We start from the raw sequence: 14,555 nt of genomic DNA, 5'->3' as shown, positions 1-14,555 counted from the left end.
GTCTCCATGATTCCATGAGGCCTCCCAGTGTCACAATGTCCCTTTGGTTCCATGGGACCCCTTGGTGTCACAAAGTCCCTTGGATCCTTCGACCCTGCAGTGTCACAATGTCACCGTGGTCCCCGAAGGCCCTGCAGTGTCACAGTGGATCCTTGGTTCCATGAGGTCTGGCAGGGCAGCAATGCTCTCCTTGGTTCCCGCTGTCTCCCATGCCCGCACTGTCAGGCTATAGAAGGATACCTGGCTGGTGAACGGGAGTGGGAGTGGGTACCTACTCGAGGAGGGAGGTAATAATAAAAATTCCTCCCAATCGCCCCTCCCAAGCCAGGTGCCACTTCATATTAGGTATGATCCCCTGGATCTGGAGAGTCAGCCAGATTGTTTAGAAAAAATTATCTGTCCAGTGAGCCTCCCAGTTATGATTCATCTGTGAGACAGATCACCACCTCTGACATCAAAAAGGAAAGAAGGGTAATCGTGGTGGGTGACTCCCTTCTGAGGGGAACAGAGGGCCCCATATGTCGACGAGACCCACCCCACAGAGAGGTCTGCTGCCTCCCTGGGGCCCGGGTACGGGATATCACTGAGACACTGCCTGGGCTGATTCAGCCCTCTGATTATTACCCACTGCTGATACTCCAGGCTGGCAGTGATGAGATTGAAAAGAGAAGTGTCAGGGCAATTAAAAGGGACTTTAGGGCATTGGGTCAGGTGGTTAATAGGACAGGGGCACAGACAGTCTTTTCCTCAGTCCCTTTGGAGTCTGAGAAAAATGGTGAAATCAAGAGGAGAGCTCACATTATCAACGAGTGGCTCAAAGGTTGGTGTCATCAGCAGAATTTCAGATTCTTTAATCATCGGGCAACTTTTACAGCACCTGGCCTGCTTGGACCAGACGGGCTCCATCTTTCTGTGAAGGGCAGAAGAATTTTAGCTCATGAAGTGGCAGAACTTGTTGAGAGGGCTTTAAACTAGGTCTGAAGGGGGAGGGAGATGCATCTGGGCTGTCTGGAAGCAGGCCCAAGGGTGGTAAGCCTGAGTTAGGGGGGAAATCAGCAGCCCAGCTGAGGTACATGTACAGCAATGCACACAGCATGGGTAACAGACAAGAAGAGCTGGAGGCCATGGTCCAACAGCAGAGCTATGATGTAATTGCCATCACAGAAACGTGGTGGGATGACTCACATAGCTGGAGTGCTGCACTGGATGGCTGCAAGCTCTTCAGGAGAGAGATAGGAAAGGGAGAAGAGGTGGAGGGGTGGCCCTTTATATTAGGGAGGGTTTTGGCACCATAGGTATTGAAACGTATGAAGATGAAGTTGAATGTCTACGGGTGAGAATTAAGGGGAAGGCCAACAAGGCTGACATCCTACTGGGAGTCTGTTATCGTCCACCCAACCAGGAAGAAGAGGTGGACAACTCATTCTATAAGCAGCTAGAGAATGTTTCTGGATCATCTCCATTTCTCAGTGCAAAATTTCTCAGTGAGAAATTTCTCCATTTCTCAGGGCGACCTGAGAAGGGAGGGGGGAATGCACCAGCACAGGGCCCATGGAACCATGGAGACACTGAGGGGACTCGTGGGATCATGGAGACCATTGGGACACTATGAGGCCCCATGGAATAAGCAAAGCATTGGGACACTGTGAGGCCTCATGGAACCAGTGAGACCATTGTGACCCTGGGGGTCCCCACGGAACCAAGAGGACCATTGTGACACTGTGGGGCCTTGTGGGACCAAGAGGCCTTTGTGACACTGCAGGGCTGCATGGAACCAAAGGTCCATTGTGCGGGGCCTCGTGTCATCAGTGGTCCATTGTGACACTGTGGAGCCAAAGGAGATCATTGTGACACTGCAGGGCTGCATGGAACCAAAGGCCCATTGTGACATTGCGGGGCCTCGTGTCATCAGTGGTCCATTGTGACACTGGGCAACCAAAGGAGACCATTGTGACCCTGCAGGGCTTCATGAAACCAAGGGGCCATGCTGACATAGAGGAATCCCATCAAACCAAGGGTTCATTTTGACACTGCAGGGCTGCATAGAACCAAAGCCCCAGGGTAACACAGAGGGACCTCGTTTCATCAGTGGTCCATTGTGACACTGTAGAGCCAAAGGAGACCATTGTGACACCGCAAACCACCAGGGTCCAAAGGTCCATTGTGACATTGTGGGCCTCATGGAACAGAGGAATCACGTGACACTGTGGGGCCTGGAGTTGGTAGCTCTGTGTGTGCTTCTCTAGATCTTATTTTTCTCTCTTTCAGTGTCTACTTCTACTTCTGTCCTCTTGCAAATGTTGATTAACTTAAATTTGAACAGGCATAGAGTTTGTGAAGTTGAATGGGCCAAGTTAATGCATTGAAAACTGTTTTTTGTTGACTGAATGTCATATTAAACCTTTTGCCAAAGTTGCTCTGATTTTCTAAAGTTCCCCGTAAAGTCTGTTTTGTTGTTTTGAGCTCCTGAGAATCTCTTGCTGGTATTTCTCCAGTGCATCCAATTCAGAGTACACAGATAATTCTAATTCCTTTTAAATGTCTCCTTGAGAGAGTTGTCTGGGTGATGGGGGTCAGGGCTTGTGTGTCCTGCTTGGCACAGCCCAGGCAGGGCTTTCACAGCCCCATCCCACACTCCATTTCCCAGCTGGAGCCGCTGGTGCCTCTGAGTTCTGCTGCCCCAGCCCCAGGGACGCTCTCCTTGTCTGCCCATTCCCCCACGGTCTCTGGGCAGGGATGGCCTCAGTGGGGGCTGCTGACATCCTCAGCACCTTGGAGGCTGCTGCTGAATTTTACTGCTCCAGAGGCTTCTTCAGCCTTCAGCTCTTCAGTTCAGGAATTCAGTGTCCCAGGGCTCATTAACGTTCAGAACACCTTGACAAGCCAAGCCTCTGGGAATAATTTAAGTTTTCAAATCTTTTGTGGTTAATTAGACAGATTTCAGAAGCCTATTGCAAGTGAATACACTATATTTAAAAAGACAGTGAGAAAGATTTTTTAAGTCCTGTATTGTTTTTTTTTTTTACTGTTTATACATTGATATGTGCAATCTCCAATTCATTCTAAATCCAAGTACCTCCTCATGCAGTTGGAATAGATATGAAAATCAAGACCCTTCATGGCTGACAATCAATCAGACTCTGTCCCTACCCCCACCCCACCATTTCCCCCATCCAAGCCCTGGCACTCAGAGCAGCCTTGTGCAAATCTGAGCTCCCTCCAGCCCAGGCTGCACCTGCAGCTTTCAGCTCCTTGGCTCCGACTCCCACCTGCTTTCCCTGGAGAAGGAGCTGCCCGAGACACAGAGGGATGTTCATTTCTTGTCAGCCAATAAAGCCAAGGGAAGGCACAGCTCCATCCAATGCAAAAGCCATTCCTCTGCTGGCTATTAAATCCACTGTGCACAGCAGACAGTCTCAGAGCAATGGAAAACACCTTCTGTGCCCAGTACAGATCCCAAGGTGCCCCCAAACCCTCCCTGCCCCGATTCTGCCCAGATTTGCTCTTTGCACACACGAGTCGCAGGCTGAAGTCAGGAGCTCCCTCCATGCCCAGAGAGAGGAAAAGAGGGAAAGTGGATGAAGAGCTCTCCTGTGCAGAGCCAAGGTCCAAGTGTCCCTGCAGTGGGAACCACAACTCATCAGGTTTGTGTCCTTTGGGCTCAGGGCCTGGTGACACTCAGAGACACAGAAAGGTTTCTTGCCAACAAACACAAGTTGAACATTTGAACAGTTTAATAACCATCACAGCTCTTCCCTCAGCTCTCTGTGATGTCCCAGCAGCATTTGACATGTTCCCCACACCCAAGGGATTTCTGTACAGGAACAGTTTTAGACAGAGACATAAGAAAAGATAATTCTGTGACAGATATAAACACAATTCGGATGTTGTATAATGTGATAATTATTTGAACTTCAGAAAGATTGGGCAATTCCCTGAAGCTCCAAGCATGAAGCCAGTCAGTTGAGAGACCCTTGAATGAGCAGAAAGCATCTGGAGGAGGAAATCAGGGAGCAAAGGGAAGTACAAAGATGCACCTGGTCTAGTGAAGAGATGGCCTTAGACATGGCCATGTAAACAGGAGAGCTGGAAACAGCTGAAGGAAGAGGGAGAGGAAATAATAAACAGGATATTGGTGACACAAGTAGAAGGCAGGATCAGTATTTCTCCTCCTGCCATCACTACACCTCCAAGAAATTCCTGTTCCTGGAGGAAAAAAAATTGCTGTTTCTTAAAAGTACTCTAGTGACCCAGATAATAAAATGTGCTTGTATAATATGAAATGTACAGGTATTAAAACCTGTGCCCCTTTCCAGGCAGACATCAGCTGTGTGCCCATGAACAGGCAGTGCCACTTGTGCCCTGAGGTGCCCAGCTGGGATTGCATCTCTCAGAGAGTAGCTGAGGGAGAGCAGAGCACCTTGCAAGCTGCAGGTCCCTGCCAGCCCCGCAGGGCTCCTGTGCCATCAACATCTGCTCTGCTCCAGGCTGAAACAGGGCCCAGCACGGTGCCGGGATCATCAGAGAGCTGAGGTGTGTGCTGGAATTCCATGCCCTCGCCATGGCGCAGCAGCCCTGCATTTCCCTGCTCCAGCCTTGGTCTCCAGCACAGCCATGGAGGCTCTTTGGGCTCCTGAGTGTTCCTGCAGCCCCCAAGGGCAGCTGAGCTCTGCCTTTGGCACAGTCAGCCCTGGCCAGCGCAGGCCACGCTCAGCAATTCCTTGTCTGTGCCCGGCCTTGCTGCCAGCCCCGGCAGCGGCTGCGTGGCCCCTTGGTGGCCCTGTGCTGGCCCAGCCATGGTGCCACAGCCCCTGTGCAGGCCCAGCCCAGGACAGGAGCATTGCGGCTGGGAACGGCCCCTGTGCCGTGGTGCCCACGGCAGCCTTGGGGCTCTGTGCCCCATGGCCTCCCTGCTGGGCAGCCTCTGCCAGCTCCTGCCCAGCCCGTGGCACCTGTGGGGCTGCACAGACAGCCCTGCCCCGGGCTCTGCCGGCCTCTGGGCCAGCAGAGAGGCCGGCCAGGGCTGGCCATGGCCGGGAACAGGCCCTGAGCCCCGCAGCAGGATGGAGCTGGGCCACAGCCAAGCTCAGCCCAGGCCAAAGCTGGGCTCAGCAGCCAGGGCTGCCAAGGGCTGGGGACAGAGGCTGGTGCTGACAAATGTCCTGGGCCCCCTCCCTGCTGTGTCCATGCCCCCAAGGGCACAGAGCAGCCTCCTCTCTCGGGCACTTGCCTGTTTTCAATGCCTTGCACAGGCGCTGGCCCTGCCCCACAAGGCCTGGGCTGAGTCCTGCCCCTGCACGCTCAGCCAGGCTGAGATGGACACTGATGGTTTCTGGGCCAGGCTCTTGGAGCCCAGCCCAGCTCCCTGCAAGCTCTGCCAGCTGCCCTGAGCTCTGTGCAGCACCAAGGGCCTCTCCCCAGCACAGCCCAGCCGGCTCTGGCCCCACAGCTCTGCTCAGGCCAGGCTGCTCTGGCCACTGGCCCCACGGCCTCAGCCCCTGCCAAGGGCACAGCAGCAGCTGCAGCTCAGCCAGGACTCAGCCCCAGCCATGGGGGAAGGGGCTTGCCCAAGGCACAAGGAGGCTCCCTGGCTGCCCTGCTCCCCTCGGCCTCAGCTGCTGAGAGCTCTGCAGCCCCTGCTGCCATCCCATCTGCCCAGGCCAGCACAAGAGCCCCGGCCTTGGGGCCCTCCAGAGCTGCTCCTGCTCCAGGCCCAGGGCCCATCCCAGAGCTGGGGCAGCCACAAAGCTCTGCCCATTTCTGCTCATTGCTGCTCTGATGGGGATGGATCCTCAGCCCCTTGGAGGTTGCTGATGAATTTTCCTACTCCAGAGGCCTCTTCTTTCTTGAGCTCTTCAGTTCAGGAATTCCATGGTAAAAGCTCAAAAATATCTGTTCAAAACACCCAAGACAAGAAAAGCCCTTGGGAATAATTCAAGTCCTCAATTCTTTTGTGGTTAATTAGTCAGGTTTCAGAAGTGTATTCCAAGTGAATATACTATATTGAAAACAGTGCAGAGAGAATTGTTCTTTTCCTGTTTATAGTTTGACATCAGCAATGTCCGATTGATATTGACCCCCAGCACCTCCTAATGCAGTTTGAACAGATATGAAAATCAAGTCCCTTCATGGCTGACAATCAATCAGACTCTGTCCCCACCCCCTCCCCACCATTTCCCTCATCCAACCCCTGGCACTCAGAGCAGCTGAGGAATGGAGTCACATCCAGGGCTGTCCCCAGGGCTCAGGATTGGGGCCAGGTCAGTGAAATCTCTTTATTGCTGATCTGGACGAGGCCATCGAGGGCACCCTCAGTCATTTCCAGGTCAGCCCAGGCTGGGTGGGAGTGTGGCTGTGCTGGAGAGCAGGAAGCTCTGCAGAGGGATCTGGACAGGCTGGAGCCATGGGCCCAGGACAATGGGATGAGGTTCACCAAGGCCAAGGGCCGGGTCCTGCCCTGGGCTCACAACCACCCCAAATCCCTGGCCCTGCCCTGCCCCCTGATCCCCACAGCCTGTCCTGTTTCCTTCATCCCTGCATTGCCAGGGACTTTCTGGGACAAGGCAGCTCTGCTCTGGGGATGGAGGGAGCTCCAGGTGCCAGCACTGGAGTCAGGGGAACCACAACTCATCAGGTTTGTGTCCTTTGGGAGTCAGGAACTGGTGAGACTCAGAGGCACAGAAAGTTTCTCTTCATGGCCAACAGACCGCGGTTGAACAGGACACAATTTAATAACAATCACACTCTTCTCTGAGCTATGTGCAACGTCCCAGCAGCGTCTGATGAGTCCAGCATCCACAAGTGATTTCCATACTAAAATTGATTTTAGACAAACGTGGCTCTGTGATAGATATAAACACAATTAAGTTCTTGTATCAGGATGCTCATCCTAAAGTGGGTATAAGACAGCCTGAACAATTCCTGATCTGCAAAGCTGTCAGTGGTGGATGGAGAAGGGAGGTCAGGCTGCTTTTGGTGTTGAGGAAATGCTGAAACCAGCCTGACTCATTTCATCTCCTCCTGGACTGGCTGATCTCCCCTCTTTCCCCTTCCACCCATTGGCTTTTGTCTCCCACCAGGCCCCCTGGTGAAGAGCCTGGCTCTGTGTTCTCCATCCCCTCCTCGCAGGCACTGCCAGGCTGGGATGAGGAGCCCCTCAGCCTTCCCTGCTCCGGGCTGGACAAGCCCAGCTCCCTCAGCCTCTGCTCACAGCCCAAGGGCTCCAGCCCCACCTTGGAGGCCCTTCCCTCACCCTGCTCCAGCTGCCAGACATCTTTCCTGCCCTGGGGAACCCAACCCAGGCCACAGGGACCTGGATAATCCACATCCTTGATGTCCTGGTCACACAGCCCTGGCCCCTTTTCTCCGTGTCAGGCTCTGGGGTGGATCCTGTGGAACATCCTTTGGTGGAGGCTGTGGCTCCAGGTGGGCCGGGGGGATAGCGGGGGACAGGGACCCCGCTGGGCATGAACAGCATTGGACTTGTTGGGAGAAACTGTGAGGGGGAGCTGGGGTGGAGTGACCAACCCAGTGACCTCACACAGCCCCCCTGTGATGTTACAGCCTGCTCTGTGATGTCACAGCCTGGTCTGCAATGTCACAGCCCATTCTCTAATGTCACACAGCTGGTCTCTGATGTTCCAGCCAACTCTGTGATGTCACAGCTGGCTCTGTGATGTCGCAGAGAGAGTCTGTGATGCTGTAGATGCTCGATGACCTCACATACCCCACTCTGTCATGTCATAGCCCACCCTGTGACCTCATGTTACCAGATGATAAATTGTCTCCACCAGGTGAGCTGACACCTGGAGCTTGTTCTCCAAAACCCCAGGCCTATGGAAACCACACAATGCCCATTGTGTGAGAAGGGGAGCTGGAAGTTCACCAGCCTCAGTGTCCTGCCAGCTCAGCCAGGCCCATGGGAACATTGGGGTCCACGACCACCAGGGACCACCAGAGAGACCCCCAGGACAGAAGAGAGCATGGGTAAAGGGGAGGGGAAATATGTTAATGATTTTGGGGAAATGATTATCATCTGTGTGTTTAGTCCTGGACAATCAATGAATATGTGAGCAAAATGCAGAATATGAACAGAAACAGCCCTTAAAAACGAAGGGGTCCAGAGAGGATGGACACATTTCAAGAAAGTAATCTTAAGGGGGAAGGAGAAGCCTGTCCCAGTGTGGCAAGAGATGAGCTGGTGAGGAAAATGACTGCCCTGGCTGCCCATGGATCTTTTGTGGGAGCTCAAGGGAAGAAGTGGGTGCATCAACTTAGGAAGTGTTTGAGGATGTTGTTAGGTCATGCAGAAAAAAAGGAAAAAGATGAAATCTCAATTTGAGCTTAACCTGGCCACTTTTGTGAAAAATAATAATAAATGTGTCTATGAATAAATTAATAGAAAAACCTGGGATAAGGAGAACCTCTACTCTTTATTGGATGCAGTGGGGAATAGAGTAACTAAAGATAAGGAAAAGGCTGAGGTACTTAACACCTTATTTGCATTAAATTTCAACATTAGGACAGGCTGTCCTCAGGACAAGAGTTCTCCTGAGCTGGCAGATTGGCACAGGGAGCAGAACTGCCCCCTGTAATCCAGGAGGGAGCAGCTGGTGACCTGCTGAGCCACTCAGATGCTCACAGGTGTATGGGATGGGATGGGATCCATCCTAGGGGGATGAGGGAGCTGGTGGATGAGCTCCCCAAGCTGCTCTCCATCATTTCCCATCAGTCCTGGCTCAGCAGGGAGGTGCCAGAGCACTGGAGGTGCCAGTGTGAGCCCATCCCCAAGAAGGGCTGGAAGGAGGATCTGGGGAACTCCAGGCCTGTCAGCCTGACCTCGGTGCCCGGCAAGGTTCTGGAACAGATCACCTTGAGAGCCATCACAGGGCAGCCACAGGATGGCCGAGGGGTCAGAGCCAGCCAGCGTGGATTTAAGAGGGGCAGGTCCTGCCTGAGCAACCTGATCTCCTTTTATAGCCAGGTGACCCAGCTGTGGATGTGGGAAAGGCTGTGGATGTGTCCATCTGGAATTCAGCAAAGCCTTTGACACTGTCTCTGACAGCATTCCCTGGAAAAGCTGCAGCCCACGGCTTGGGCAGGTTCCCTCCTGGCTGGGAGATGGAAGAGCTGGCTGGAGGCTGGGCCCAGAGAGTGGTGGGGATGGTGCTGCATCCAGCTGGTGTCCAGTCCCTGCTGCTGTCCCCCAGGGATCTGTGCTGGGCCCAGTCCTGTTTCACATCTTCACTGATGATCTGGGTGAGGGGATCGAGCCCACCATCACCAAATTTGCAGATGACACCAAGCTGGGTGTGAGTGTGGATCTGCTGGAGGGCAGGACAAGAAGACACAGCCTTGAGCTGCACCAGGGGAGGTTGAGGCTGGACAAGAGGAAGAAGTTCTTCACAGAAAGGGTGAGTGGGCATTGGAATGGGCAGGCCAGGGGGGAGGTGGCAGAGTCACTGTCCCTCTGCAGTGGCACTTAGTGGCATGTCTGCGTGACAAGGTGGTATTAGGGCATTGGTTGGACTTGATGATCTCCAAGGTCTTTTCCAGCCTGTTTGATTCTGTCATTCTGTGATGATTGGGACACTCTGGGGCCATTGTGACACTGCAGGGCCTTGTGGCACTGAGAGGACCAGAGTGACACTGTGCAGCCCCACAGAACCAGGGCTCCATTGTGGTGCTCTGGGGCCAAATGGAACCAGGGAGTCCCCCGTGACACTGGGTCCTCGTGGAACCACAGAGGCCATTGTGACACTGCGGGGCCTGGTGGAACCCAGGGGTTTCACCATTTGGACACTGCGAAACCAAGGAGAGCATTGGGAGAGTCCAGGGCCCAGTGGAACCAAGGGGCCGTTCTGACACTGCGGGGCCTCACGGAACCAAGGGGACATTGTGACACTGCAGGACCTTGTGTAACCAAGGGGCCACTGTGACACTCTGGGGCCTCAAGGAATGTGGAAGGCCGTTGTGACACTGTGTGGCCTTGTGGAAACAAGGAGTCCATTGTGACACTGAGGGGACTTGTGGAACCACAGAGAGCATTGTGACAGTGTGGGACCTCATGTGACCATGGGGCCTTTGTGACACCCTGGGGCCCCATGGAACCAAGGGGCCACTGTGAAACTGGGGCACCAACGAGAACATTGTGACACTGTGAAGCCCCATGGAACCAAGGAGTCCATTGTGACATTTTGGGGTCCCATGGAACCAAGGAGGCTAGTGTGACAGTGCAGGGCCTGGTGTAACCAAAGGGACATTGTGACACTGAGGGGCCTGTTGGAACCAAGGACATCTTTGCAGATGACACCAAGCTGGATGTGAATGTAGGTCTATGGGAGCATAGGAGAGCTCTGCAGAGGGACCTGGACAGGCTGGATCCAGGGCCCAAATCCAACAAGGTGAGGTTTAACAAGTCCAAGTGCCGGGTCCTGCACTTTGGCCACAACAACCCCTGCAGCGCTCCAGGCTGGGGACAGAGGGGCTGGAGAGCAGCCAGGCAGAAAGGGACCTGCAGGGACTGATGGACAGCAGGCTGGACATGAGCCAGCCGTGTGCCCAGGTGGCCAAGAAGGCCAATGGCTCCTGGCCTGGATCAGGAATGGTGTGGCCAGCAGGTCCAGAGCTGCTGTGCCAGCACTGATCTGCCCCCAGCTCTGCACACAGACATTGCTGCTGCAGCTCCAGAGAAGGCAACAAAAGGGCATCTCTGCAGAAAACTTTGCTGGGAGATCCTTGAGTTCCTTTAAAGCTACCGAGAGCGCAGCCCCTCATTGACACAGTCTGTGGCCACAGGGAAGGTGGAGGCAAACAAAATGAGAAATGGCACAAACAATGACATTTCTTTGTGGACAATCTGAAAAACCTAAAACAAAGGAAAAAGAACTTCCAAAATGAAACCAACAAGAAGTATCAAAGCTGAGTTTTATTACAAGTGATTTGCGGAAAATGGTCAGCAGTTTAATGTTTCTGAAAGCATCCAGTCATCAGTCTCCTCAATGCAGCCTTGAGCTCCTGGTTCCTCAGGCTGTAGATGAGGGGGTTCAGGGCTGGAGGCACCACCGAGTACAGAACTGACACTGCCAAATCCAGGGATGGGGAGGACATCGAGGGGGGCTTCAGGTAGGCAAATAAACCAGTGCTGAGGAACAGAGAGACCACGGCCAGGTGAGGGAGGCAGGTGGAAAAGGCTTTGTGCCGTCCCTGCTCAGAGGGGATCCTCAGCACGGCCCTGAAGATCTGCACATAGGAGAAAACAATGAACACAAAACATCCCAATCCTAAACAGACACTTACAGCAAGAAGCCCAAATTCCCTGAGATAGGATTTGGAGCAGGAGATCTTGAGCATCTGTGGGATTTCACAGAAGAACTGGCCCAGGGCATTGCCATGGCACAGGGGCAGGGAAAATGTATTGGCCGTGTGCATGAGAGCATTGAGAAAGGCACTGGCCCAGGCAGCTGCTGCCATGTGGGCACAAGCTCTGCTGCCCAGGAGGGTCCCGTAGTGCAGGGGTTTGCAGATGGACACGTAGCGGTCATAGCACATGATGGTCAGGAGGGAAAGCTCTGCTGAGATGAAGAACATAATGTAAAAGAGCTGAACAGCACATCCTGTGTAGGAGATGGTGCTGGTGTCCCAGAGGGAATTGTGCATGGCTTTGGGGACAGTGGTGCAGATGGAGCCCAGGTCGCTGAGGGCCAGGTTGAGCAGGAAGAAGAACATGGGCGTGTGCAGGTGGTGGCCGCAGGCTACGGCGCTGATGATGAGGCCGTTGCCCAGGAGGGCAGCCAGGGAGATGCCCAGCAAGAGGCAGAAGTGCAGGAGCTGCAGCTGCCGCGTCTCTGCCAGTGCCAGCAGGAGGAAGTGGTGATGGAGCTGCTGTTGGACATTTCTTCACTCTGGGCATCGTGAAATGTTAAAAAAGGCATTGACAAGATAGGGCCAATTTCTTTGAGTCCGTCCTATGTATTTTATTTGGAATCCTTTTAAAATTACTTCTCTTCCTGTGAGGGAACTTCACTAAGCTTTCTTTTTTTTTTTTTTTTTTTTTTGAGTTGATGTTTCTGCTGCTGAGTTACTGCCTGATCTTATCTTCAGCATTGCTCTCAGCCTGAACAGTGGGGAGCCCAGAGGGAGAACAGGGCTTCCTGTGCCCCAGTGCAGTCAGACCTGCTGGTCCCCACACAGGTGCACTTTGCTTATTTCACCTCCTTTATTTCAGGGTGATTGAACTTAAAACATCCCTGAAAAATAAAGTGGAATTTTGATAGCTCCAATTTCAAAATAAATTTCCCTAATCACTTCTCTCATTTTTTTTTCTTTGTTGTTGAACAGGAAGGGATAGCCAAGGTTCCTCTGCCTCTCTGCTGCCTGGAGTTGTGCCTACTGGGAGCTGTTTCTCTCTATCCAAGCCTTGTCCCTGCCAGTGTTGCCAGAGCCCATCCTTGCCCTTGGGGCTCAGCTCTGCCCTGCAGACCCCTCCCAGCACAGGGCACTCCAGGGGCATCTCCCTTGCAGCAGGGCCTTAAGGGCAGGGCAGACAAACAGAGATGCTGCAAGCCAAGGTGCTGCTGCTGCTGTCCGTAGCTAGAGGAGGGTGAGGAGGCACTTTCTGAGGGAGATCTGAGGCAGATCTGCTGATGCCCAGGGTGACAGTGCAGGAGTCTCAGTGACACAGACAAACCTGACAGCCCCTTTCCCTTCCCTTTAGGAGAAAGCTGACAGCAGCCCTGGCCATGCTGCACCATCTCCACAGCAGGAGGAACCTGCCCTGATGGGGGGGGTCACTCCTTCCACCTCCAACTTCTCCCCGGCACAGTCCATGGGGAGCTGCCAGGCAGGCTGAGAGCTGTCCTGGCAGGTGGCACATCCCCTGGGCTGGCCAAGAGCCCTGAGGGCTGCAGGAGCTGCTCTGCAGGACAGCCTTGGGCCGCCCTGGCTGCAGCCCCAGCTTCACCCCCTGTAGCCGTCCCTGGCAGCAGGAGCCCTCCTGCCCTGTCCCTCTGACGGTGCCCAGGGCAGCCCCGCTCTGCAGCACATCCTCCCCAAACCAGAAACGGCAGCAGAGCCATCCTTACAGTCACATCAGTCCTGTCCTGGGTCAGCTTCAGGAGATCCCTGCAGCCAGAGACTGACGGTGTCAGAAGTGGTGAAGATTTTCCATGAATGAGTTCAGAATTGTCCTTCCAGCTGCTTTGAGCCGCTGTCGGCTTTACTGCCTTCAGGTGCCGGCAGGCAGCACCCTCAGCCCTGCTGGGTTGGGAGAGGAGCTGCTCCTCAGGAGAAATGTCTTTTTGAAGCTCTGCTTGGTTTGGCAGGACCTGTCTTTGTGCCAGGAGCCCAGCCCAGCTCAGCAGCACAGACACAGCACCAGGACTTTAATGACCCTCTGGGGCTTTGATGTTGTTTACATCAGACTCAGTCCCTGAGAGAGTGTTCAAAAAACTTCTCAAGAATTAAAAGTCAGAATCAAACTCCAAAGTTTCTTGAAGTTTTAATGGGTCCCACTGAGGGATACAACTGAGAAAGTGTCCCCAGGTTCCAGGTACAGCAGAACACTGGAGGCACTGATGACAGGTGGGGACAGCAAGGGAAAGGTGTCTTTGGTGCTGAGCAAACCTGGATGTGTTTCAGGAATGCAAAGGGCCAAGGCTGAGCCCCGGCCCCTGGCAAGGCAGATCCTGTCCCTCCCTCATTGCTCAGGGCTCTTCCCGGGATGGGCACTGGCATGTGGGGATGTGCAATGCCAAGGGCAGGACCATGGGGCGGCCCCTGCCAGGCTGCTGAGCAGGGACAAGGAGGCACTGAGGCCCCAGGGCTGCAAGGGTCACTTGTCCCCTGGTGGCCTCAGGCCCAGGGCCAGCAGCCACGGCCAAAGTGCTGCACAGGTTGGCTCTGTCAGGGCCTTGCAGCTGCTGCACATGCCTGTGCCCTCTGCAGCCCAGGCTGTCCTACGGTGTCCCTGCCCTGCGCCTCTGTCCCTGCAGGCTGTCCTCATCCCCCGGCTGCCCCACCTGGCTGGCCCCTTCCTTTGCTGACAGCTCTGCCTCCTGCCTGCCTCTGCCTGCCCAACAAAGCCTTGGGCTACTCCAGGCTCCTTCTGGGGACGTGCTGCACCACAGCCCTGCCCTGGGAGGAAATTCCTTTCTCCTCTTGAGTCCAGTCTGGATTTCACCAGTTGCATTTCTGGTACAATTTCTCTCTCTGGCTGTTTCCCACTATGGAGAAAAGCTCCACCATTTCTGAATCCACCCTTCAAGCCCTGCCAGGCCACTCCTGATCTGTCCTCAGTCTCTTCACAACTGAGCCCAGGCACATCAGCCTCCATATATGTGTTTGGTTCTTGAGGCCTGCAAATCCAGCCTGGGAGATCTCTGGGCCCTCTCCAAGGTGTTTGCAAATGAAAACATTCTGCTCATATCACCAGAGGCCAGGGTCTGCCTGACCTGTCTGTCCTGGCAGCTTTTGTCTGGGAGCAATCCTTGGATATACGGAATTTGGGAGGCCAAATTCTAATTTTTGCCATGGTCTTTGGCAAGAAGGCTGGGTTT

General features: G+C 54.1%; 1 protein-coding gene and 2 pseudogenes across 1 annotated transcript in view; 1 reads left to right on the top strand and 2 right to left on the bottom strand.

Annotated features, from left to right (window-relative positions):
- The window catches only part of LOC128820751 (olfactory receptor 14J1-like), a 102,697-nt gene extending 90,965 nt beyond the window's left edge, over positions 1 to 11,732 (bottom strand). The window contains exon 1 of the mRNA XM_054001580.1: positions 10,368 to 11,732. Coding sequence (XP_053857555.1) covers positions 10,963 to 11,727 — 765 coding nt within the window. The 5' untranslated portion in view covers positions 11,728 to 11,732 and the 3' untranslated portion in view covers positions 10,368 to 10,962. The remainder of the gene's footprint in view (positions 1 to 10,367) is intronic.
- LOC128820667 (uncharacterized) overlaps positions 1 to 14,555 on the bottom strand; it is a 2,212,279-nt pseudogene that overhangs the window by 830,313 nt on the left and 1,367,411 nt on the right.
- The window catches only part of LOC128820669 (uncharacterized), a 1,091,286-nt pseudogene that overhangs the window by 709,720 nt on the left and 367,011 nt on the right, over positions 1 to 14,555 (top strand).

Source organism: Vidua macroura, chromosome 30 (genome assembly GCF_024509145.1).
Source record: "Vidua macroura isolate BioBank_ID:100142 chromosome 30, ASM2450914v1, whole genome shotgun sequence".
In the NCBI taxonomy this organism is placed as follows: Eukaryota; Metazoa; Chordata; class Aves; order Passeriformes; family Viduidae; genus Vidua; species Vidua macroura.
The sequence above is the reverse complement of the archived record's forward strand: the minus strand, read 5'-3'. Positions and strand labels throughout refer to the sequence as shown.